The sequence below is a fragment of the Berghia stephanieae genome, chromosome 5, assembly GCF_034508935.2.
Source record: "Berghia stephanieae isolate SIO BIC M18660-M18661 chromosome 5, UCSD_Bste_1.3, whole genome shotgun sequence".
Classification (NCBI taxonomy): domain Eukaryota; kingdom Metazoa; phylum Mollusca; class Gastropoda; order Nudibranchia; family Aeolidiidae; genus Berghia; species Berghia stephanieae.
In genome coordinates, this window is record NC_088364.1 from 56,203,652 (window position 1) to 56,229,093 (window position 25,442).

Below are 25,442 nucleotides of genomic sequence, written 5' to 3' on the forward strand. Positions count from 1 at the left end.
TCTGCCTTAAGAGTACACAAATAAGCCCTAGCATCACTGCCAATTTTCAGTTCCTCCCTCGGTACTTGGTTTTTTTCGAAGCCAGTGCTCAATCTGAAAAATGTTTGACTCACTTTCAATTGCTGATGTCTTCACAAATCGAATTAATAGCTCTGTGAACAGGTCATGAAGACGTTGCATCATTACATGGATTTGAGGAGAGTCCTGTTGAAAAGCAAGGTTGCATGATGTGAACAGTGGCAAGGCATCCCGCAGAAAGAGGCAATAGAGACGAGAAGTTGGACTGGTGAAAAATCTATTAACTCTTCTGATCCTGTCATTTTTACTGCTTTTTTGTTGTGAATCGCTCAATGCATTAAATTCTGCAGTAAAGTAAAGTTTAAGCGGTTCCCATTGTTCAATTAGGCGAGTAACACAGGTATGCAGTGAGAGCCAACGGGTCACTCCGTGCTTTAAAATCTTATGCAGATTAACACCACAGTCGATCTGAAATCTCCTGAATTCCTTTTGTCTCTTGGTGCTTTTATCTAAGAAATAATATATGTCAATCAAAGTACCTTCAATGTCTTTCCGTAATTCTTTACTTCCAGCTTTGGCTGCAAGGTGAAGTAGATGGCATGCACAACCATTCACATATACTCCTGGTTGAAGATCCTTGATGAACTTCACAACACCTTTATGAACACCCATCATCACTGAAGCATTGTCACTGCAGAATGAAATAACATTCTTCCAAGGAATAGAGAATTTTGTTAGAACCTTATTAAGCATCAGAAAAATATTCTCCCAGTTGAATTCCCATTACATTCCACAACACTGAGCAATTGAGTCACGACAGCTCCTTTGACTCTGTCATAGAATCTCACAACAACAGGGTAGATCTGTGAAGACCCTCCATCATGGCTTCCATCTGTCGCAAGACTGAATGGCTGTGTCTGTAGAGTAGTGACGAGGTTGGCAGAGTAATGCTGAGCTAAAGATTTTGTCAGTGCAGTAGCTTTTGTCCGTGCACAAGTGAACGACTGGGCAATTTTGGAATCAGGGAACATAGTTTTAAACAATGGACCTGCGTGGTCAGAAATGGCTAACGGCATATTGTGTTCAATAAGAAAAAAAAACAAAAAGAAGCTCTGCACGTGTGACCTGCTTTTTAAACAAATCTTCCTCTGAGTTTCTTGAAAAGAATGATGAAATAGGAGCTGACTTTGTAGATGATGCAGCTTCTGTATGTTTCTTGGTTGAAACATGGTTGGTCACATCATTTCTTCCTCCATGTGAAATGAGAAAGTCCGTTTTGCATGCCGTGCAATGCGCATGATGTTCACTCTTTTTCGACGAAATGATCGATGGAAATTCCATAGTGAAATCACTCCTGAATTTACACATGTTCTTTGGTTTTTTAGCTGGAGGTGCCATGATAGTTAAATAGAAATTGAAGCCACAAAAAAAATAAAAAGAACTTAAATATAAATCCACAATCGAAAATGAGTAGTGATAATGCCGAAATGGAACTGAAGTGAAATGGCGATGTCAAGACAAGAAAATGAGACTCAATTCACTTCTGGCGCTATTTATATTCTGTTCCGAAGACAGTCGAGCAGTTCAAAATATAGTATCAAAATGGAATAATCGATATCGCGAGAATCAATATTCGCATAAGATTTATTAACAAAAATTGTACCGATACGGTATCGATTCCGTTATCAATAATCGATAAATTTGTAAATGCTCGTTGATTCGGAAAATAAAAAATTCGTTAAAAAAATATTATATCAAGTACCGATACCCATCCATAAATCGGGACTTTAAAACCATACACGGGACAGCGGGATTTGACCTTAAAAAACGGGATGATCCCGGTTTTACCGGGACCATTGGCAGGTCTGCTATAGTCATGTGTACAACTTTATTTCACACACAAAATCGATCAAAGCAGACACAATCCAATATATTCAAAGTGCAATAAAACATTACACGGATACATACAGAAAATATTTTCTAAACAAAATAATCCCAAAACACACCTCCTTGAGTACCACTGCATACCACACATCACTCAATATAAATTTGGACTTAGACTTCTTGGAGAACAAGGCACAGAGAGCTGTCACCAAACAACAGCACAATTGGAAAAAAGAGCATCTGGCATTATCAATGATATGAATAAAATGCGATTTGTCATCAACACAATGCAGTTAAAGACCAGCCCCAAACTACACTGACGAGTTTGAATGCTCGTAGCGGATATATTTTTGTTGAGGACAAATACGTTTTTTGTGAGGAGAAGTATTTACATCTTGTCTTTATAATACATAAAATTCAGACAAATCCATAGCGTTTTTTTTCCTCTAATTTTTTTAATGTTGCACCCACTATATTTTTTGTGTAATTTGTTACCGTTCATTGATAATTTATATTGAGAAATCTAGTAATACTATGAAAAGATAAAAAAACACAGTAAAAGTAGAAAATATAAACTTTTATACCAAGTAGTGATATTTCAACTCATTCAATATGGGTGTCTTACAGACAATAAAACAAAACATTGTTAAATTGAGTGAAACGACAATCCCCGTTAGGTAAATTCCTCTCGGTGATTGACCGCTCACCGTGACTGGGTCAGCAGGTGTCAGGAACTGGATACCGTCTCAACTAAACTGTTATTGTTATGTATGCTGTGAGGAGGCTGGGTTGCTCCTTCTGTCTTGTTGAAGCCTGCGTGATGAAGTTATAATCCAAGCCTCATAGGACGGGGATGTGTCAAGTGGCACTGGGTTGCTCAAAGTCGTATTCTTGTATTTTTAAAGACTAATTATTCCCGATATTGATATATCGCTATTTCGATACAACCCTCTTCTGGTAAATTTGATGTTGATATTTATATAGCAGCAACAAAAAAAGCAGATTTTTTAATGGGACTTTGGTGTCATGTTGATCAATATCTAAGTATTGTCAATATAGATAGTATGCGCTTGGCTAAGAAGCTCACAAAATTGCCATCTGGAAGTATAACGGACAACCACACAAAACTTTGTGTTACCTTGAACGTTTATAGTCTAGTTAATACAGTTTAGTGAGAATTACTCATAAACATGGATGGCAAAAAACAATAACAAAGACCCAAGTGACGTCAACTTCGTACTATCTATATCCGCTTGAGATGTGATGGTTAATTTAAATTTTTTTAATACCCCTTTCATTTTTTAATTTAAGAAAATAATGTTTTGTTTGGGGTAAAATATAAACTAAAGCATGATGGTTGAAGAGCTGCCAATTCTTGAGTTCCACCAGGACTTTTCCTCTTTTTAAGAAGTCTTAACAAAATCCTTGAAATCCTGGTTGTTTTTTTTTTTTGTGTGATTTAAAAAAAAATGTCCTTGGTTTATTGTCATGGATGATTGAGTGCGGATTGCACAATTAATATGCCTCACCAGAGAGCCTTATGAGGTTTTTTTTTTTTTAAATAACAATTTTCTATTTGATTTCATAGCAAAGACATTTCATTTCCTAATGTCTCATATTAGTGTATCAAGCCGGATGCAAGAATATTTTAAAGGAATGATACCACTATTTCAACATTCTGATTCACTGGTGTTATTGGTTGGTAGTTCGATTCCATTGATTGGAAATTCAACACTGGGTCAATTACCTACATGTACAACTTTCTTTCTTTGTATCATTTATACATATATGTATATATAAATATATAATTTTAAAATTTAAGGTGAGCCGCCAATTAAAAGACGTAGAAATGGGCGCATTTCCTCTTTGGAAGAGGAGACATTGACTCTCAGCAGAGAACTGGTTGTGTATGACAAAGCAAAGACATGTCTGCTGGTCCCTGGTGAATATGAACTAGGGGTGGAGGCAGCGGATGGTTCAGAAAAGAAAAAGCTGTTGAAAACATGGGAGTCTTTCTCTGGCAAAGTGAGTACTGGCTCATTCTTAGTCAAGTAAAAATTTCTGGTTTCTGGTAGATCAATCAAATGAATCAGGGGTGCGTGAAGTCCATTCATCTCAAGATAATTGTTTAGACCAATGGTATTGACGGAGGAGGAGTTAATTGTACTAACTAGCATTTAACAGATCTTATAGACTCAATTACCCTTAATTGTAACAGCTGGGTGGACAGAGATGGGATCTTTTGACCATGGTGGGCAGGAGGTCACTTTCTGCGTCTTCTATCCCCCTATACCTATTTTCTGAGTTGCTTTCTCCCTTTAACTTGGAATGGGATTATTTCATTTTGTCTTGACCCTTGTCAGAGTCCTCGGCTGAGGGGGAAACAGTCAAATGTATAGCGCTAGTTAATGAAGGTGATATTTTTATCCTTGTAAATCACCTCTCTGTTATGTACTGATCATTCTATTATTTAAAATATTTTTTTTTGTAATGAGCATATCTTGGTAAACATTTGAGTGTATTCCTCTTAGTGGGATCATGTGCTTGTGTCTGGATGAGACTTTTAGGTGATCTCAAACTAAGTGCAACGATGGTATCCTCTTTGAATCTACATCTGTTCCATATTTGAAACAATTTCCTATTTTCCTACTTTTTCTTGGATGCTTTAATTGTAAGTCTAAAATTCTTTGACTATCCCATTTTCTTCCTTTTTGCTAGTATTTATATGACCTAAGTGTGTCGCAAGTGTCGTAAAGACCTTAAAAACAATGAAAATAACAAGAGCACTCAGAAATAAAACTTTGAGTGATCCTTGATTATCCATTTGCTTCAGCTTGTTAGTACTATACTTTAACTACTAACTACTAAGTTATCCTGCCTCTAATCCCATCACACAGCTCAGGAGAAATATTTGATTCTAAGTTCTTATCTGGGTACCAAGGTATTACTAGTGTTAAGAAATAAAACGGTTTTTGTTTTTGTTTTATATTCTGTTTTTAAAAGCGAAAAATGTTGTCATCTTTTGTTCATGTATTATTTTGAATATTAGATCATATCCTGTCTGTCTGAGATCCTGTGCTTATGTCTTCTTGGTGGAACTATTCATGTAGTCTCAAAATATACACGTATTTGGATAAATTTAGGGTCCAAATCTGTTTAGATGTCTTATTTTATTAATTTTTTAAGGGCAAATTTACTCATATTCTTTCAAACTCTCCCACCTAAGTTAATAAGTAATCTAAATGTTATGAAAGCAGTATTGGTTTGCAATTGACAAATTGGTATGATATTATATTTTATATAATAAAGACATGTGAGTTTGTGAAAATGGTAATTATCTCTGTCCTCAGAATGTTGGTCCTTTAGAATTGTTTACAGACTATCCTACTTTGAAGTTTACCCTCGATTGGTTGGACAACAATCATTGTATCAAGAAGACTGACCCAGACGAATCGTATTTGAATAACTCATCATCTCGTATACCCCATCCACGCTGTGATCTCAAAAACACTTCTGATTTCCTTCTGGCTTTTGGTAAATGTAAGATTTTTAAATGACATGGAATGACATTGTCACATATTTGATTTAAATTATTAGCTTTTTTGGATTAAACAAAATCATATCAATCATTTTACTTTTAACCCTTTGAAACAACATCACAAAATTCTAAAACCTCTTGTATCTAAAAAAATGTTTTCATTTTTTCTTTTTAATTAAGAAAATTTTTTTGGGGTGACAAATATAGATTCTATCCCATTTAGATTTCTTTTCCTCCTGAAGAGAAAAATCATCAATTTATTTATTGCAATCACCAGTGGCACTGTATATGTGTTGGACTACCAAAAATAATTATTTTGATTTCTTAAAAGTTGGATATGAGAGAGGCTGAGTTTGAGTGCTGCCATTTTAATACTAAAGTAATTTTCTGATTGCCATCCAATGACTTAGTTTTTTTCCTTTGTTATCTATCAATAGCTATGAAGAGTCCAGATAATTTTCTATGTCATCAAATATGTGACTTGTCCCATTTAAGACAGATGAACCAATTGTATGTTAAAGTTAAAAAAGATTTGCCAAACATGTTATATATAGCTTACCGTTCAGTTCCTCTATCTTCAGGGGCCAAATCAGAATACCAACATCCAAGGACCAGAGACAAAGGCCAGCATCACCATCAACACCAACAGCAAGTAACCTCAACGCAGCGTAAACGCCTACGTGTGTTTTACCAATTTACTCACAACAACTCAACACAGCAGGAAACAGAGGCCAGAGATGATCTACGTTGCCCCTGGTGCTCCCTCTCCTGTATGCAATTGTACAGTCTGCTCAAACATCTACGATTATGTCACGGTCGATTTAACTTCATTTACATCGTAAGTGATCATTTTCCTGCTAAGGTTGGGATGGATGAGGCAACCTGCCAGGCTAAAAATTTGGTAGTTTAGAATGGCCTTAAAGTTTTTCAAATGCTGTTTGACTTATAAAAGCTAAATTGAGTCAGGATAGAAATATTATTCTCTCATTGTGAAAGTCACCGGGCACTGAAAATCGTGCTGAAACTGAACATGTAGCAAAAAGCCCCGGTTTCTGTGATCTAGCCTGAACGATGGTACCGCTTGCTGATTGCAAGAGATAAAGTTGTCACTGAGTAATTAATTACACCTGCAGGCGATTGAGTAAGGGGAGATCATCGACTAGGAAAATTATGCATAAAACATGCATTTAAAAATTACTCTGTGACTAAATGTTGTGACTAAAATATGAGTCGGTTTTTCTTCAGTTTACTTAAAGATCCATCTTTCTTCTTTTAAATTGCTTTTAAATGAAGAAATTTAATCCAAAAATGATTTATTACGTTATGAAATAAAAAGGCATTAAAAAGTACATTGAATAAAATATTAATTGTATTAAAATGTCACAGTACAAATTTGATTTTTTAATGATATGTGACAGTTCACATGTTCTATTTTATCATAGTGAAAACAGAATTTCCAGTTAAGCGACAGTTATTGAGTTATGGTCATTTGAAGTGAAATCGGCTCAAATCCTTGAAAGTGATGAGTTACTGTCAAAGTTAATCATTTGAATTATGTCTTTATATTGTTATGTGTAATCCGTAGCAGTCTTTTAAAACCATAAATATCATAAAGCCAATGTTTATCACAGGTTCTCTATCATTTAAAGGACACCAACAATTGCTTCTTAATCTTTAGATAGGACTCCGGTATATATCTCAAGTAATATCTGATCAAACAATACCAGCTATCAAATCCTGCTCTTTACTGCACCCACTTTAAATATTGGTACTTATATTTGTAAGCTTAACACTCTTTATCCACGTTAATAATAGTCGAATTCCACATTGATATTTCCAATCGTCCTGTTGACATTTTTCTATACTATATGCATTACTGGTAATGTGGAGATTATTTCTGGCCCAAACCCTCAAACCCTGCACCACCGATAGTGTCCGATCCAGAGGGTAACTAGTGATTTCTACCGTAATACTACAGAAACAAGGACTCATGGACTTAGTGGCTCTTAGTGACTTCTATTTGTCTATGTAAATCGAAAAGAAACTCGAATCTCTCGGGTGCTAAAGTAATATATGGAAAGAATGTCAAATGTAAAACGCTTCTCAAAGACAAGCATTGCATCATAATGACCGACACTAACACGGGAATGATTTTAAAAAGGAGTAAAAGATTATATTTAACGGTAATCTTTATGAAACTGTTCATCAGTAATATTGTTTATTTATAATCAAATAAACATTGAATTTTAAATACAGCCGAAACTGCAATATCTGACGACATTGCTGGTCGAAAGCATTGAGTCAGTCATGCCTCTATACTTTGCACAGTGTTAAGAGTATTAAAAAGCAACTCTCTTAACAAACTATTTTGGATTCAATGATCATTTACTATTGATATGAGCTAATACTACACTCTACTTGCACTGGTAGGTTCGTGAAGAATGGATATTATTCAACTTTACAAGCATGTAACTTGGCTTTGGTGATCAAGAAATTTGTTGCTCTATAATCTGTATTCTCTTGTCTTTCTTTTAAGCCAAAACCATTTTTGGTCTAGGGTGACATTATTTAAATACTTCACTTAACAAAACCTAAATTTTTAAGGTCTTCTTACAATTTTTGTCTAAACTTGTCTATGGTTTAACTATCAACGGCGAAAATGATTGTTATGAGTTTGGTGTCATAGTATTTGATTTTATCTCATTTTGTTCACACCTAAAACAATTCATTAACATAACATAATCTTAAAGTGTGCGTGATTAAAAACACCAATAAAATTGACACTTCGTTGAAAAAAATGGTCAGTCAGAAGTGCTCGTACAGGTAGCACAATGAGGTCAGTCAAGGGTCAGATAGTCGTCGAGGATGGAGATTAACAACTTTTGGATTATCAGCTAAATGTTCGTTCGTTCGGTGTTTGGTCAACACTTTGAGAATAAACAACCTTGGCAATAGGAACACAATTTTATATTGTCATTAAAAATAATTTTTTTTCGTGAGCTTTTATATAGCGCAATATCCACTAAACGTGCTCAAAGTGCTTTACAGAGGGTCCCTGATCAACAGCAACATGTAATGCCTGCTAGGCGATATTATAATTTTTTCTGACAGAGACAACGCTGTTAGAGGTCAGGTACTCATTTTACACCCGAGTATGGTGAGAGAATATGAGTAAAGAGCCTTTTCCAAGGACTCAACTATGCACTGAGCGAGGCTCGAACCCAGGATCTTCCGATCCGAAAGTGAGTGTTACACCACAAAACCACATAGCCTATTTCAGATTGTCATAGCACATTGTAGGTCATGTGACAACTAAAGAGTAAAAGATTTTAATTTGTTTTTAAAGCTTTTTAATGACTTTGGGGTCTCTACAGCTCATAGAGCACATTACTCACAAGCAAATATTGATATTGGTCATGTGTCCGATAAACATTTTTTTTTATTTCTGAAACTTCCTGTCCACCCATCAGTGTTAAGATATCTTTGTATTTGAAATCAGATCTTGCTGACAGTTCTTTGTGATGTTTGTCCTGTTCAAAATCTAACATGCAATTGTTGCTGTATGCTTAACGCTACTGAAACTGGGCATAACTGCTTCATGGATCTTTTGGCTGGATGGAAAGGTCACGTTTATACATCATGTATTACCATTATCTTGTATAAACATCTTGCTCTCACAGGAAAGATAGGATGTAAAAAGAGTAAAGTTAGACCAAGAAAAACATATTTGATAGTTTGAACAGCTGGGTGACAAAGAAAGAGGAGAGTAATATTTAATTTTTTGAGATTATCTGATCAGAGAGATGATTGGTGTACTATGATCATCTATATCTGGCACAGACTTGGTACTTGAAGAAGAAGAATTACCATTGTCTTTGCACTTTTCTGTTAGTAAAAGTTTCTCAGATTTTAAAAACGTTGACAAATTGGGAGTTGTTTTTAATTCATTGATATTTGAATTAATTTTTTTTTTTTTTTGGCCACAATTGAAAAAAAAATGTTGAAAAGACATGTTTATTTCCTTTCTTTTCTCTAGCCCCATCCCAAAGGAGCCCGTATTGACGTATCCATTAATGAAAGATATGATGGTTCTTATGTAGGCAATCCCCAAGACATACATTCCCATGTTGGATATGCTTTTAGTCGCAGCAGTCCTATCCGACGCACCCCTATCACACATGTTTTAGTTTACAGGTAATATGCAAGGAAATATGTTCTTTTAAATAATAAATTTTGTGGTCTCGAAACAAAGGGATACCGAGAAGATTGCTAACACTTTTGGCTCTGAATGCAATGCTTCTAAAAATTTTGAAAATTAGTTTTATTATTTTTTTAAGATGTCTCATCAAGTCGTACCACAATTAAGAAAAAAGTTTGCTTTAGTTTTCCTTGTGGTAATAAATTTCATGATGTCAGTTACACATCATAACAAGACTTTATGTAGTGCAATATCTACGAAACATGCTCAAAGTGCTTTACAAGGGGTCCCTATCCAACGGCAACACATGACATGGACGAGTTGGGAATATAGAATGAGCTTGTATATTTTGAATACAAATGGAATTATAATCCAGTTTTGCCTTACATGTCAGCCCCATTTCATTTATAGAATTCCTTTGGGCTTCTATTCTGATGAAGTTTGCTCATTACTTCCTTTTAAAAAAAATATATATAATTTGTAATCACTCCTAAGAACAAGATGTGTTGGATTTCTTTTTTAACTAAAAAACGGCAGAGAACCACCTTTTTTTAATGGCTCAGCCATTGCATGTTTTCTGTCATATTTTCAAATCATATTTCTCTGCTGTTTCCCAGGCCAAAACGTCCCCCTCCATCTCTAGCAGAGTTTCAGGAGCTGGAGTCAGACACCGGTTTCACCAGACAGCTAGTACAGGGTCACAATCGGTCAGTGATTAAAAAATTTTTCCTTATGTTACTTTGTTCAATTGGAGGTTTTCATAGTCATTTATTGGATCTTTTTAAAAAAATTTTTATTTCAATTGAGAGGAGGGAGGTATGAGATTCTAACTGTAAATTTCTCACTGTAATGTTTTGTTTTTGAAATTGTGATTTCGGGGAGAAGAGTAATTCATGAATCCTCAAATTCACACCAAAAAAAACCTACTTTAGTTGTATTTTCTGTCGTCGTATGTCACCATGAGTGGGATTTATCATACGAAATAGGTTTTTCTTTTGTTTTGATAAATTTGATATCTGCCTCAATCTAGCGATATATATAAAACTTTAGGCATTTTTTTCTTTATTTTTGAAAAATGATATAGTCATTATAATTATTCCGTCTACTTTAATGCTGATAGGAGCCACTTGGAGGAAGCGCTGCGTCACGTGATCACTTTTTAGCGTTGCTTTAGCGTTGATCACTGGAGCCCACCAACTTCAATTTGATTTAAATTCTATATTATTATTATTCTATATTTTCAAACGGAATTGTGTTCAATTTATATGTTGTGAATTCATTCATCTGGATAGTGTATATATTCGTAAAACTTGTGCAATTTTAAACAATAGTTTAACACCTATTTATCGCCTGCCATCTCGGTCCCTTTGTTTACAAACAATGAACGCCATTTTTGGTTCCGAGTCAGTGATGGAGAAAGAAACAATCGAGAGTAGCCGAGCGGACGATAAGAAAGGGAAAGGAGGTGGTGAAGTGAAAGACGGGGCGAGCGAGAAGGAATGTGTTGGGAAAGGAAGTGTAAGAGGTGTGAAGGGGAAAGGTAAAGGAAAGAAAACGGAGGGGAGCAGTTACGGTGCTGGTAGTAGTAGTAGTAGCGTTGGTAGCAGTGAACTGGACTTTAATGAAATAAAACAGCAACTCAGTGTGTTGATGGGATTGGTGCCAGTGGTGAGCCAAATGAAGGAGGCCTTTGACCGTTTTAATGAAATGGAGGAGGAAGATGCTAATGTCAATATTGGCCTTTCGCGGCCAATATGTAATGATGACATTGAGTCTGATCTTTCGCGATCAGGCAGTAAAGATGTAAGTAATGCTGACCTTTCGCGGTCAGGCAGTAAAGATGTAGAATGTAATGCTGACCTTTCGCGGTCAGTTGATATGGTGCCAGGCAGTAGTAGAGATGCAGGGATGATGGAGCAGGCATTCTCATATTTCGAGAATGTGGTAGGCAGGACAGAAGTGAAAGGGAAGGTGCTGGCAGAGAATGTTTCAACTGGTGTTACACAGGTTTTATGTGACGGTCTGCCCAAGGATACGATTACTGCTCTCTCTGAAAAATATCCAGTGCCAGCAAATTGCTCTAGACTAGAGGTTGTCCAATGCAATGAGGAGGTTTTTAAACAGATATCCCCTGCCTCTAGAATGAGGGACGCATCCTTGCAGAAAGTGCAGGTATTGCTTATGAAAGGCATTACTGCTGTTTGCAGGGCTATGGAGATGGTGAAAGGAGATAACAAAGAAGTACTGGAAAATATTTCGGATGGAGTCGCTTTGCTCACCAATGCCTCTCATAGTTTGGATATTTATAGAAGACAGTCACTTCGCGGTGAAATTAGAGATGACCTCAACGCTCTCTGTACCGCTTCCTATCCTGTTAGTGACAAGTTATTTGGGAGCAACATTAAAGATAAGATTAAAGACATGAACGATTCTATTCGAGTGGCAAAAACCACAAGGAGATTTTCCCCGTACCCGTCCCATGGCCAGAAAAGGTTTCCTTTTTTAGGCAAAGGTCAACCATGGAAAGGTCAAGGAGGGGGGACAAACACCTTTCGGGGGAATACAAGGACATGGAACAACCACAAACAACACCACAAGCAACACACATTCAAAAGGAGGAATTAAAGGATAAGGTAACCCATTTGCATGGGGGCAGAACTAAATTATTTATATCTACTTGGAAAATGTATACCTCTGATCCTTTTATTATTCAATATATTTCTGTAATTATAATGTAATAATATATATTTCTGCAGCATTATTTATGTTGTTTGTGGTCTCTCCCCACAGTTTATATTTCCACACCATCACATGCCAGCCTGTTAGGCCTCAGGAATTGGACAATGAAGGGAAAGAAGAGACACCCCCACATTGGCTGAAGGAAAAGACAACCATGGTGAGAATATGAGAAATTTTCAGATGTTATTGAAAAACATGTCATGTGGTGTATACTAGGAGTAATTGGGCCCAAAGGTTTATGAGTTTTATAAATTAGGTACATTTTAAATACGTCTACTTTTTGCATTAGTGGTTCCAACAGCTCAACTCGCCTCACAAAGAACAGGGACCATTTTTTATCCTGGTTTGTCCTAAGATTTTTTTTATTTGTTTACACCACTGTTCGTCCAGCAAGGATTGTTTAATCAGGTCTATTAGATATGACAGAACGTAGATAGAAAAGGCTGACCTCCTTTTGAACATATGGCTATTGCTGCTCTAGATCTGTGTCACAATGTGCGTTCACAACTCGCAATGGATGCAAAGGCCGCTTATGACCTTACAGTGTGGAGAGGAAGACATGGATTGTTACAATCATCAACAGAACAGTGTATCTGACAACGAGCCATAGCTATTTATTCGTAATAAAAGAAAGGGGAACAGCTCATAGATATGAGCAAAATAGAATAACATTGAATATATGGACAGGAAAAATCAAAAATATATACAAAGAAGCAGCAGTATCGCAGTGTCAAATTTTGAATTTAGATTAGAACTTTTCAAAAATTATAGATACCTCACTCAGGTTGCAACCATCACAGTCATACAGGTGACTAATAATTAACAAACTAATTATTATCCAGAAGTGGACGAGAAACCAAAGAATGTTGTTGAGATTCAACACACAATAAACTTGTAAAGCATAATGTTAGTTTGTCTCTTCTTGATATTGTTCTATGATTTCACAGTATTCACAAACAGATCAAATGTTTTGATACTTATAGCAAATTGTTCTTCACTGGTAGTTCAGTCATAAGTTCAGTTTCTATAGTTGTCTAGCTATGAGAGCATAGCCTAAATTTAGCTTATTTAAGCCCAGCCTCCAATGGCTCACAAAAGAAAGAAAATGATTTTGTTTTGGATATAACATGAATATAACTATCTATTTGTGAACTTTTTTTACTTAATATTAAATCAATTTATTAATATTGCTTTGCGGGTGGTTGGATGGGAGCATCACCCTTGAATCATATACCTATGATGTTCGCATGGGTGTACGATCCAATAGTGATGTCGTTTCTTCTTCTCTTTACTAGCCTATCCTGCTTCTTTGGTTTGTGATTGTATTTTTGACAGGGGATATTTTTTTTTCTGTAAATCTTCTGCCTGTTTGTTCTTGGTTATTTATAATTTAGCTTATGATATCTTTAGGTTATGATTTTGATTTACATTTGTACTATTTTTGTTAGATTGCTTGTTTTTTTGTTTCAGCGGTCTCTCATATAACCTCAATTGTGTTGGAAGAGACCTAAAGCAACAAACAAAAAAAAATAAAAAATAATAATATTGCTTTATAACAAGAAACACTTATTTTCTTTATTTCAATTTCAAGAAATATATTACACAATTAATTAAAACATCTGATTAATTAATTGAGACTCAAAACTTAATTTGATATTATAATATCCATTTCAGAACACAATCATTATTGTAAACACAACATAATTATTCACAAATCTCACCAGAGCCGATCAGATTATAAAACGGTTCCTTGCAGCCTAAGCATGTAGTGAGAAAATCTAAGTCTACACGACCTCAGTTAAACTCTACACAGTTTAAACAAAACTTTATTCAGCTTAAACTTTGAGCACCACAAAGTCTACACGACTTTAATCAAACTCTACACTAGAGTTATAAAACAATGAGCCTAAAAGACTCCGCTGTGAATATCGCTTCTAGACTATGAGCCTAAAAGACGCCGCTGACTGCCAGTTGGACATCGACACACGCCATTACAGAGGACAAGGTATCTAAAGGTATCTTGATTGATGTTAAGATTAATGATGGTGGCTTAACACTGATGCAACATGATAACCCTTCGTTCTTTCATAGCATTCATGGTGTACACCACCCACGGTGAATACAAGGGAGTCTCTTTACCAAACCCATCCTATACTCACAAATTACTTAATTATAAGGGTTGGATGCATCCACAATGTGAAGGAAGATAAGATCTTTTGATTTGCCCAATAATTTGTTTGCAAACACGTGACTTAATGATTTCTTGATATTTATTTCACAGATGATAGATGAATTCACAGATGTAAATGAAGGAGAAAAGGAATTGATGAAAATGTGGAATCTTCACATCATGGAGAAAGAGTAAGAATTGTCTTTTTGTTGTGTTTTATTTTATATTTTATTTATTTATTTATTTTTTTGTTTTCTTTATTTTTTGTTGATGATGTAATGTCTTTAACAATGTCGCTGTATATAAATATTTGTATATTGCACAGCCGTTTATTACACTAGAAATCTTTCACTTTAGTTTACTACCGCCTCACCCCCAATGGGAACAACCCACCGTCGATGACGGGGAGACCACCGTGTGGTTACGTCATAACAGATGTCCAGAACGTGAAAACTGGCCTATATTTATCCCTGCAGGTAGAATGCACCGCTTGGATTTCATTGTCAGTCAGGCTATAGGACAGATTTCGTAAAATCGTTCATTTTTACACTGCAATTGCTGACCATACACTTCTTCTATATTTTTCTATTTTATATGGATACAACGGCCACATTTTCATCTTCAAGACGCAATTATTTTCATTGATATCAAGAAATGGTGAGTATACTTTATTCTTTCTTGAAAAATGTATATTTTTCTATTTAAAATTAACCTGAAAAATATTTTTAATTGTTTAAAAAATTCAAATTGATGTTATCTGAGTTTTGTTACCCTAACACATGGTAGTAAGTACAAGAGTAATAATCTACTTTTAATATAGCATTTATTTCACCGATTTGTAATGACAGGTTTCTGCACAATGAATGTGTAAACACACCTTGTCTAATTCTTTGTTGGCTAACAAAATAGTCCCGTATTCAGACAAACTCCAGAGACATAAGAACACGAGTCCAATGGTGATGATAACGTTGTTGTTGTTGTTTTATGGTGGTGATGATGATGATGTTGATGATGATAGCGCAGTAATAGTAGTAATCGTAGTAGCAGCAGCAGCAGCAGTAGTAGTAGTAGTAGTAGTAGTAGTAGTAGTAGTAGTAGTAGTAGTAGTAGTAGTAGTAGTAGTAGTAGTACACACACACACACGAGAGAGAGAGAGAGTGTGTGTGTGTGTGTGTGTGTGTATAAAACTCATGTACGCACATTTTTAGCACGGAACGATTTTTATTGCATTGAACTTTGAACCTATAACTTTCACACCGATTTGCAATTCCGTCTTCACGATTCGCACCTTCCCTCGATATTCTTCTACATCGCCCGTTGATACAGTCAACGGGCGTGAGAAAAGAGGGTAGATAGATATATTATGACATCATCAAAAAGCGATGTAATCAAAGGTGGCGGATGATTGTGTAACCTCCAAAGGCCCGGTGGACTGCGCTACAATGCCGAGCATTCGAGGGGATATGTGATTTGAGTGGGAGGGGCTTATTTGACTTTGCCGATGACCGACTGGTGGACGATTGAAATTATAATTGTCCTTTTTCAGCAGCCAGTTGGAAATTGGTAATTGTAAACATCTGATTGGCACTCCATGGATAGAAAGCAGTTTGGATGTCATGGGATGAAATTTCTGGAGAGGTGGAGTATGAAATGAATTGAAATTAATTTGGGGCGTTGTCTAGGTGTCAAATAAGACTCTCGCAGACCGGTGATAAATCAATTTTTTGGCCGCAAATGCTACAGTAAACTTCTTTCTCTATCTTATTTTTGCTTTCCATTTTCAATAACGGGCATTTAGAACTATATTTTAAAGGAAAATTATTACGTTATTATTATTAGCAGGCATCTAGGCGATCACTATCGTATTATTACTAACAATCAATAATATTATTATAACTCTTATTATTACAATTCTTCTTCCTCTTATTATTATTATTATCATCATCATCATCATCATCATCATCAACATCACCACCATCATCATCATCATCATCAATATCAATAATAACTAATGATTTTTTTTTCTTTACTCAGATGAATGGTCATACTGTAAACAAGCATTGTCTCAATGCAAATGGACTCTGCCGAATAAGCTGTGAAAGGGCTCAAATGAGATATGTGGTTAAAAAACATTTCATGCAAACTGCTCCAGAATTAGCAAGTGAAGTTCCACCGGTGAAAAAAAAAGAAAACAGAACGTTGGTTGATTAATTAGATGCTGTTCCTTAAAATAATCGTGAGGTTTTACGTATGTTAATAAAAAGTATAAAAATATGTTAAGATCTATACAAAGTCAGAGGAATACTTATAACTTATTTTTACCTATGATTGTCAATTTATTTTAAAATAACAGTTCATTTTGATTATCTGATCATTAATCCTCCCCCCCCCCCTCCCCCCCTTCCGTCCTTTTCAATGCGTTTATCACGATTTTTTATTGTCAAAAAATGGATATTATTTATTTTTTACTACTACTATTATTATTATTATTATTATTATTATTATTATTATTATTATCATTATTATATATTATTATTATTATTATTATTATTATTAACAATAATAATAATATTGTTATTATTACAGTGGTGATCAAGAGTAAGATAAATACACTGATATTTTATGATTATTACTAGTATTAGTATTACATCGATATCACGTGTTTCAACTGATTCACAATGATCATTTCTGTTATCCACGATGCTTTGGTTGTTCAATAAGCAGACCATTTTCAACAAATTTCCATTTTAAATAGTATTAGCTATCTGGTCGGCGTCCTTTTTTTTTTGTCGCAGCACTGGAGAAAAAGAGAGAGAGAGAGAGAGAGAGAGAGAGAGAGAGAGAGAGAGAGAGAGAGAGAGAGAGAGAGAGAGAGTAAGTGTGTGTGTGTGTGTGTTTGTGTACATAACATAAAACTAATTTATGCAACGTTTTACCACGAACTAATTTTCATTTTACCACCTCAGTTTGATCTCTTATCAGTTCTCTCTGACAATTGAACTTTGAACCTATAACTTTAACACAGCTACGTCATTCCATCTTCACGATTCGCACCTCACCGCGACATTCTTTTATGTTTACTCGTGGTACAGTCAACGGGGTTGAGAGAAGATAGATAGATATTGAGTGACATCATCAAAAGCGATGTGATCAAAGCTGGCGGATGGTTGTGTAACATCAAAGACCAGTGACTGGTTTACAAGGCCTATCATATTTGTGGGTATGTGTGATTTGAGTAGGAGGAGCTTTCTTGACTTTGCTGATGACCGAGTGGTGGACAATTGAAATTAGAATTGTCCTTATTCAGCAGCCAATTGGAAATGGGCAATTGTAAAAAGCTGATTGGACGCTCCATGGAAAGAAAGCGGTTTGAGGGACATGGAAGGAAAGTGCCGGAGAGCGTGGAGTGGGGAGGAGTAAATTTTATTGAATGAATGATAGTAATTTGGGGGTTGGGAAGTTAAATAAAACTCTCGGAGGCGATGAGTCAATTCTTTGGCCGCAAATGATTCAGTAAAATTCTTTATTCTTTCTTTCTTTCTATTTTTAATTCCTTTCTGTCAGGGGGGCATATTATAGGCGAATTCCATTTGTTTTTTAACGGGCATTTCGAAAGCTATTTTAAAGAGAAATTAATGCGTTTTTCCAAAATTAGCAGGCGTTTAGGTGATAGCCACTATATTATTTTCATGAAAATGATCATCATCATCATCATCATCATCATCATCATCATCATATATTATTATTATTATTATTATTATTATTATTATTATTATTATTATTATTATTATTATTATATTGTTATCCTTATTATTATTGTAATTATTATCGTCATCATCATCATCATTATTATTATTATTATTATTATTATTATTATTATTATTATTATTATTATTATTATTATTATTATTATTATTATATAGTTTACATCTATACAAACGTCAAAGGAATGCATATTACATATCTTTTCCTAAGAATTGTCAATTGCCATTACTAAAACCAGTTCGTTTTGATCATTTGATCAACAAACCCCTACAATTCGGTGATCACGAATTTTTTTTATTGCTGTCAAAAAAGGATATTGCTGTACAGGTGAGCGGATATCTAACAATGCTTCATTACAAAACGACTTTGATTATATATTTCTACTCTGTGAATATTGATGATTATTGCAGTATTTCTCATTTATTTGTATAAACTCAGATAACTATGTAATTTTTGATTATATCGTTTGAAGTAATTAAAATTTCTGACCCATTGTTATGGTTATTTCCTATAAAATCTAATCCCAAATGATCTACTAAAATTATATCAAATAAAAGTATGTAAATCACTTGTTATGACTCTAAAATATCTTATTGCTACATCTAATAGCATCTTTACTACGCTACTTTGAACTTGAGAAAAAAATCATCAAAATAGGAAAAATTGCTCAGTCTCCCTTTCGGCACAGGCCGTGACTCGCCATCTGTTATGAACTAGCGTCCGGCAAAATTTACCTGTCGAACTAAAGTGAAAGCAGTAAACGGCTGTGATTGTGTGGCTTGGTGCCAAAGATTGTTAATGATGTAAATTATGTGCTGTTCATTAAAAATTTGTAAAATGTCCTGGGTGGTAATATTTCTTAATATTTCAGAATTGTCATCCTTTTATTACCTTAGGATAATAATAAAGATAATAGATATTGTCCATAAATAGGTAAATTTGTTATTTCTTTACACTTGATATGAAATTACATAACAAAAAGATATGCATAATTCTCTCTCTCTCTCTCTCTCTCTCTCTTCTCTCTCTCTCTCTCTCTCTCTCTCTCTCTCTCTCTCTCTCTCTCTCTCTCTCTCTCTCTCTCTCTCTCTCTCTCTCTCTCTCTCTCTCTCTCTCTCAATGTTTATGTTACTCATCGATTAATAACCTAATTTTCTTTAAACTCAGGACCTGTGCTTGTGTCTGGATGAGACATTTCGGTACACTGATATTGTGCTCTTGAAATCTACATCTGTACCGTATTTGAACTAATTTCCCTTTGTCTTGCTTATTCTTGGGTGGTTTAATTGTAATTCTAGAACTTTTTACTATCCTATTTTCTTTCTTTTTACTGGTGCTAATATGACCTAATTATGTTGCAAATGCTGTAAAATCCTTAAAAACAACACAAGCAGCATTTCTATTGTTATAATCACTACCTCCACAATAGCGTTATTATCTCAACAACATCCAGCACAGCATCATCACTTTTTCAACCAGCGGGTGGTTGGATGGGAGCATCACCCTTGAATCATATACCTATGATGTTCGCATGGGTGTACGATCCGATAGTGATGTCGTTTCTTCTTCTCTTTACTAGCCTATCCTGCTTCTTTGGTTTGTGATTGTATTTTTGACAGGGGATATTTTTTTCTGTAAATCTTCTGCCTGTTTGTTCTTGGTTATTTATAATTTAGCTTATGATATCTTTAGGTTATGATTTTGATTTACATTTGTACTATTTTTGTTAGATTGCTTGTTTTTTTGTTTCAGCGGTCTCTCATATAACCTCAATTGTGTTGGAAGAGACCTAAAGCAACAAACAAACTTTTTCAACCACATGAGCATATTTCATCTTTCTCTCTGATATGTTGAGCAGTGTATACACTAAAACTGGGCGGGGTTCCTGATCTCCCATAGTGACATTGATGGTATTCTCTTGGAATCTACATCTGTTCCCTATTTGAACCTATTCCCCTTTGTCTTGCTTTTTCTTTGGTGCTTTTATTGTATTTCTATAACTTTTTTACCATCCCATTTTTTTCTTTTTTACTGGCGCTGATATGATCTGAATGTGTTGCAATTATTGAATTTAACTTTTTATTTTTTAAAACTCTGAGCTCTTTAACTCTCATGGGTATTTTCCCCCCTGATTTTTTGTTAACAGATACATTGGAGATGTCATGGTTCCAAGAGCTTGTGTAACATTTGTAGAAGACTACGGAAGAAAATTGGTGGAGAAGGATCTTTGTCAAAACTTTTTACTTCATCTGGTCAACTTGTATGATTTTGGACTTCTTCGACCTGAAATGGTGGAAAGAACATATGCCATGCTGAAGAACCTTCATCATCAAATATCACAGGCACATAATTACAATAGGTTATGATTAATAAAAATAATGATTCTTGTCTAATATTTTATCATGGTGGGTCTTTTCTTTCTTTTCTTTTTCCAAGTGCTTGTAGTAGAAAAAACTTGTATTGATAGTCTCTTGCCCTTTATAGAACACGAAGACATCAGATGCTTATTGCAGAATAGTCTTTGAGGATTCTTTTGTTTAGCCTATATTAAAAATGATGCCTACTTTTTCTCCTTTAGGTAAATGAGTGAGACATCTTATTAAGAATTGTCATGGTCTCTTAAGGGTATTATGTGGGATTGAATAAGATGCCAAAAAGGGATTATACAGTGAAAGTGACCAGAAATATGACACAGTATAGTATCTGTCACTGTAAGGAACTATATTTATTCTCCTCATTAATACTTGTACCCAGACCTGCCCACTATTACGAAAATTCCATAGAATTACGATCAGAAAACTTCATAAGCATCTCTAATCTAAGTCATTAAAACTTTTTGAAAATGAAAGTAAATGCCAGATTACATAATTTTTAGGATCTGGAAGTGTTATTTAATTAGTTTGAGGGCAAATTGTTGATTTTTTGATTTAATTATGGCGGCTACAATTTTCATCTCCTAACTGTTACGAATTTTAAGAATTTCCAGTAGGTTGGCCTGATTTACCTTAGCCAAGTGAATTTTTGTCTGAATGCGAATTTTATGTTTAACATATCAGACCTGTCTACTATGAACAAATTCGTAGAATTACGAAGTTTTGGCTCCAATTTTGCAACTTCATGAGCATCTCTAAGCCATTACATCCCATTGATAATAAAGGTTGATGCCAGATTTCACAATTTTAAGGCTTTTGAAGTGGGTTTTTTTTTCATTATGAGGACAAATTGTAGATCTATAAAGTTAACTAAATCGACTTCAATTTTTATTTCCTAAAACTACACATTTTCAAGTAGGCAGGTCTGGTATATACAACACCTCAACATAATACTGTATTGAGGTGGCAGGCCACAATTAGAATCTTAGACTGCTTTGTCCGACCAGCAGTTGCTAGGTCTTGTTATAACTGGTGGAATAGTCTAGTGTTGTCCAAAGGATTTCAAGAAAAATAGTGCCATTTATTGGCAATGTGGGATCTTTAAATATTTTTTTTTTAGGTAAGTAAATTGAAATGATGCACAATCTATGGCACTTCTGTATTTAGTGCTTATTCCCTCCAAATGTAAAGTTATTTATGTATTTGCAATAGAATGTCATTTTATTTTAGTTCAGTCCTATAGGTATATCTGCAGGGTACCTGACTTATAAGCAAATGGACCTGCCCAAAGCAGATTATCGGGGGACCAAATTTGGCCAAGTTCGAATTTTTTTTTTTCCTAATCAGATCAAAAATTTTAAAGGAAAATTGCAGAAAAATGGCTATTTGCTCAGAGATAGATATCTGACCAACTTGAATTCCACGACATACACGATTTATGTTTATTTTTTTTTTTTAAATAATCACATTTTGATATCTGATTAAAAAAAAAAATGATGGTCTGTGTTTAGATAGGTACAGTAAGTTTTTTTTAAATGTCAAAATGATAGTTGGCTTCATGTATTGAGGCTAGTCAGACAAATTAAAAATTAGTATACAGTATTTTTCAATGTTGGGTACAATTTCAATTAAGGAAAGAATTATCTTTGCTTTAGTGCATGGTTTGTCATTCCAAATTCAGCATTATATAACGGAGTGAGAGGCAAAACTTCACTTTAGTGAGAATGTGTAGTATGGTACCGAAGTTTGCTTGAATTCTCAAAGAAAAAGTCATTTATCATTGGTCACACTCCAGAGAATAAATTAAGCCACATTTACCGATTTATTCTTAAGTTGGGGTTGAGTCTTTTGACTTCGCAATGTTAGCAGAGAGATCACTTTTGCTGTGTCTTCTATCTCTCTATATCAATTTTCCCTTTCCATGTTTCTCTCCTCTATTTGTGTTCCTGGATTGAGATTGCTCAGTTTTTTCCAGGTTCTTACAAAAATCCTCAGCTGAAAGGTACTTAAGCAGTTTTTTCTTTCTTTCTTTTTTTTTTTTTTTTTCGATGAGATACTTTTTTCCACTTCGAAATCATCTCTCTATTAGATATGTGCCATCATAGTTTTAAGTTTTGAATATATTGTACTTTGTAAACACTCGAGTGCTGGGTGGGGTCTTTTGACTTCCCATATATATATATATTTTATTTTTAAAAAATATTTTTTAACATTTATTTATTTTTATTTTTTTGATAATGGTTTGTAAACATTTGAGTGTTTTCCTCTTAGTGGGATCCTGTGCTTGTGTCGATGAGACTTTTAGGTTATCTCAGACTAAGTACACCGAAAGTATGTTCTTGGAATCTACTTCTGCTCCTTATTTAAGCAATTCCCCCTTTGTCTTACTTCATCTTGTGTGCTTTCAATTGTAAATCTAGAATTTTTTCTCATTTTCTTCATTTTCACTGGCGCTGAAATAACCTAAATGTGTCGCAAGCCCCATAAAACCCTTTAAAATAAAAACAAAAACAAACTCTTTTTTTTTGAGTGTATCCCTCATAGCGGGATCATTTGCTTGTACCTGGATTTGACTTTTAGCTATTGTCAAAATAGTGCCCTATTTAAATCAGTCCCCGTTGTCTTACTTTTTTCTATAGTGTTTAGAATTTTAAATCTACAACTTTTCCATCTCCCTCTTTACCTCTTTTTAAATGACTTAAATTGTTGCAAGCGTGGAAAACCCACAAAGACCAAAAGATTTAATCACAATATTTTTAGAGCCAAATTTGATCAAATTCAGTTTTGTTTTTGTTTTTTAGAAACAAATTGGTTCAAAAGTTTTGTTTTTTAGGGGAGTAATGAATGTCATTGTATTACACTGCATCAAATCTAAAGCATTTTAAATTGATCTTTTGTAGATATATAGTTGTTCATAAAAATTATTGACGGAAAATCTTGCATTTTGGGTTTATACTAAATAGATTTTTAAAACAGGAAATAGATTATCTTTCCAAAATTATATAAGCCTTTTGTATGCCTGTGGTAGATCTGCATATGTTACTGTTTAACACAAAGCCATGCTACTTCATTAGAGTTAAATTTATAAATCTCACTGATATTCATATTAATAACCCTCATAACTGATGAACCATTTTGGCAGTTATGAAAATAGGTACCAAGGCTGTTTGAAAATTAATTTGTGGGGTGATGTGACTTTGATTTGCCCACACCCTAACCAAGGACCTCTCTTAGAGATTAGTCTGATACAAGTGAGTTTGTTTTTTGTGTGAGAGATATTGGGATAGTTCTTTAAGCTAGACTAGCAAACCCTTCCCATACACAATTTTTTTGACCAAGTTTTTCATCACCAGTCTCAGAATTGGATTGCTTATAAGTTGTTCCTGGTGGGGAACTTGACTCCAATTAGCAAGGCAAAGAGTTTCAATGTGTGACATAGTTTTTGAAGCCTATGCAGTTTTCAATCAAATGTTTTTGTATTTGTTTATAGATTACTTGTGTTTTTTCCTGGCCCTGAGCATTATTGTGACTGTTGAAGTTGAAATAGATCATAACTGTTATAGATTTATATTTGGGACGAATTTTTTTACTTTTTAAATTTCTGTGTATGAAACATTTGGTTATGTTTTATTATGTATTATTGTATAGTTTTATGAACATATTAAAGGTTATTACCTTTAGTACTGTCTTGGATTCTGAGAGACTTTTGGTGTCTCTTTTAAGTACTCTGAAGTGTCTTTTGGATCTACAATCTAGTTTTTGTAAGCATATTCCTTTGTCTGTCTGTTCTTCTTGATTTATATTTGTTTCTTGAACTTTTTACGATCCCATTTTTTCCCTTTTTACTGGCGCTGATATGACCTCAATGTGTTGCAAGCGCCGTAAAACCCTTAAAAACAAAAACAAAAACAGCTTATAAGTTGTCGACCTAATCTGAGGGAAACTTGAGTCGAATTAAGTCAAAAATTGCAAAGATTTCAAATAGTGTGCACATGAAGTTTTGTGAAAGCAATTTGCAGTGTTGAACTAAAAATGTTATTTGATATTTTTTTTTTCCAAGTTGTGTTTACTTCTCACTGTGCCTGTAGCATTTAATTGTGATTTTTAAATGTTTGAAATTGAAATCTATATACATATTAATAAAATTTTATAATTACTCCGTGGCACAATTTTTTTACATGTTGTTATAATATGGCAATGTGTAGAAAAACGATTTGGTTGTCTGTATGCGTGATTGGTATCTGATGTATATATTGTATAGTTATTAATGAGGAAAGTGGAGGTTGAAGCGTTAGTTAAAACAATTTTTATATTTTGATTCATGTAAAAAGGTTTTGGTGTCCTTCTTTTATCGTCCTCTGAAGGTTCTTTTTTATGCTGACAAATGCTATGTTTTGATGTATATGCTATTTATTTGATTTTCTGTCTGTTCTTCTCTATTTCATATTTGTTTTGTACATTTGTCTTTTTAAGTTTTTTTGTTCCTTGCTATTATTTCTTGTTTTGATTTTTAAAATTATTATATGTTGTCTTTTATGATAGATAATTATTCTCATGTATTTTCTTTTTAATTGAACCATTTATGAAGACCATAATTGCCAAAGTTCATAATTTGTATTTATATTGATGGTTTTGCTCCACAGTGGTGCAGGTTTAGGGGTCCTTGAACTGTCATTGAATCGAAAGTTAATATTTGCTGTCACTTTTATTCCTCTAGACCTGTTTTATCCTAACACGCTGCTTTCTGACCTTTTCCTG

At 34.3% G+C, this 25,442-nt stretch overlaps 1 protein-coding gene across 2 annotated transcripts in view; it reads left to right on the forward strand.

Moving 5' to 3' along the window:
* Positions 1–22,869, forward strand: part of LOC144973261 (polycomb protein suz12-like) — a 35,920-nt gene extending 13,051 nt beyond the window's left edge. Inside the window, exons 8-15 of one of the 2 annotated variants that reach the window (XM_078915505.1) lie at positions 3,725–3,927; positions 5,253–5,442; positions 6,022–6,278; positions 9,477–9,634; positions 10,256–10,345; positions 12,429–12,534; positions 14,659–14,738; positions 20,459–22,869. In XM_078915505.1, the coding sequence (XP_078771631.1) occupies positions 3,725–3,927; positions 5,253–5,442; positions 6,022–6,278; positions 9,477–9,634; positions 10,256–10,345; positions 12,429–12,534; positions 14,659–14,738; positions 20,459–20,678 (1,304 nt within the window). In that variant the 3' untranslated portion in view covers positions 20,679–22,869. The remainder of the gene's footprint in view (positions 1–3,724; positions 3,928–5,252; positions 5,443–6,021; positions 6,279–9,476; positions 9,635–10,255; positions 10,346–12,428; positions 12,535–14,658; positions 14,739–20,458) is intronic. The other variant, XM_078915506.1, reaches the window with a different exon arrangement.
* The last annotated feature ends 2,573 nt before the right edge of the window (positions 22,870–25,442 follow it).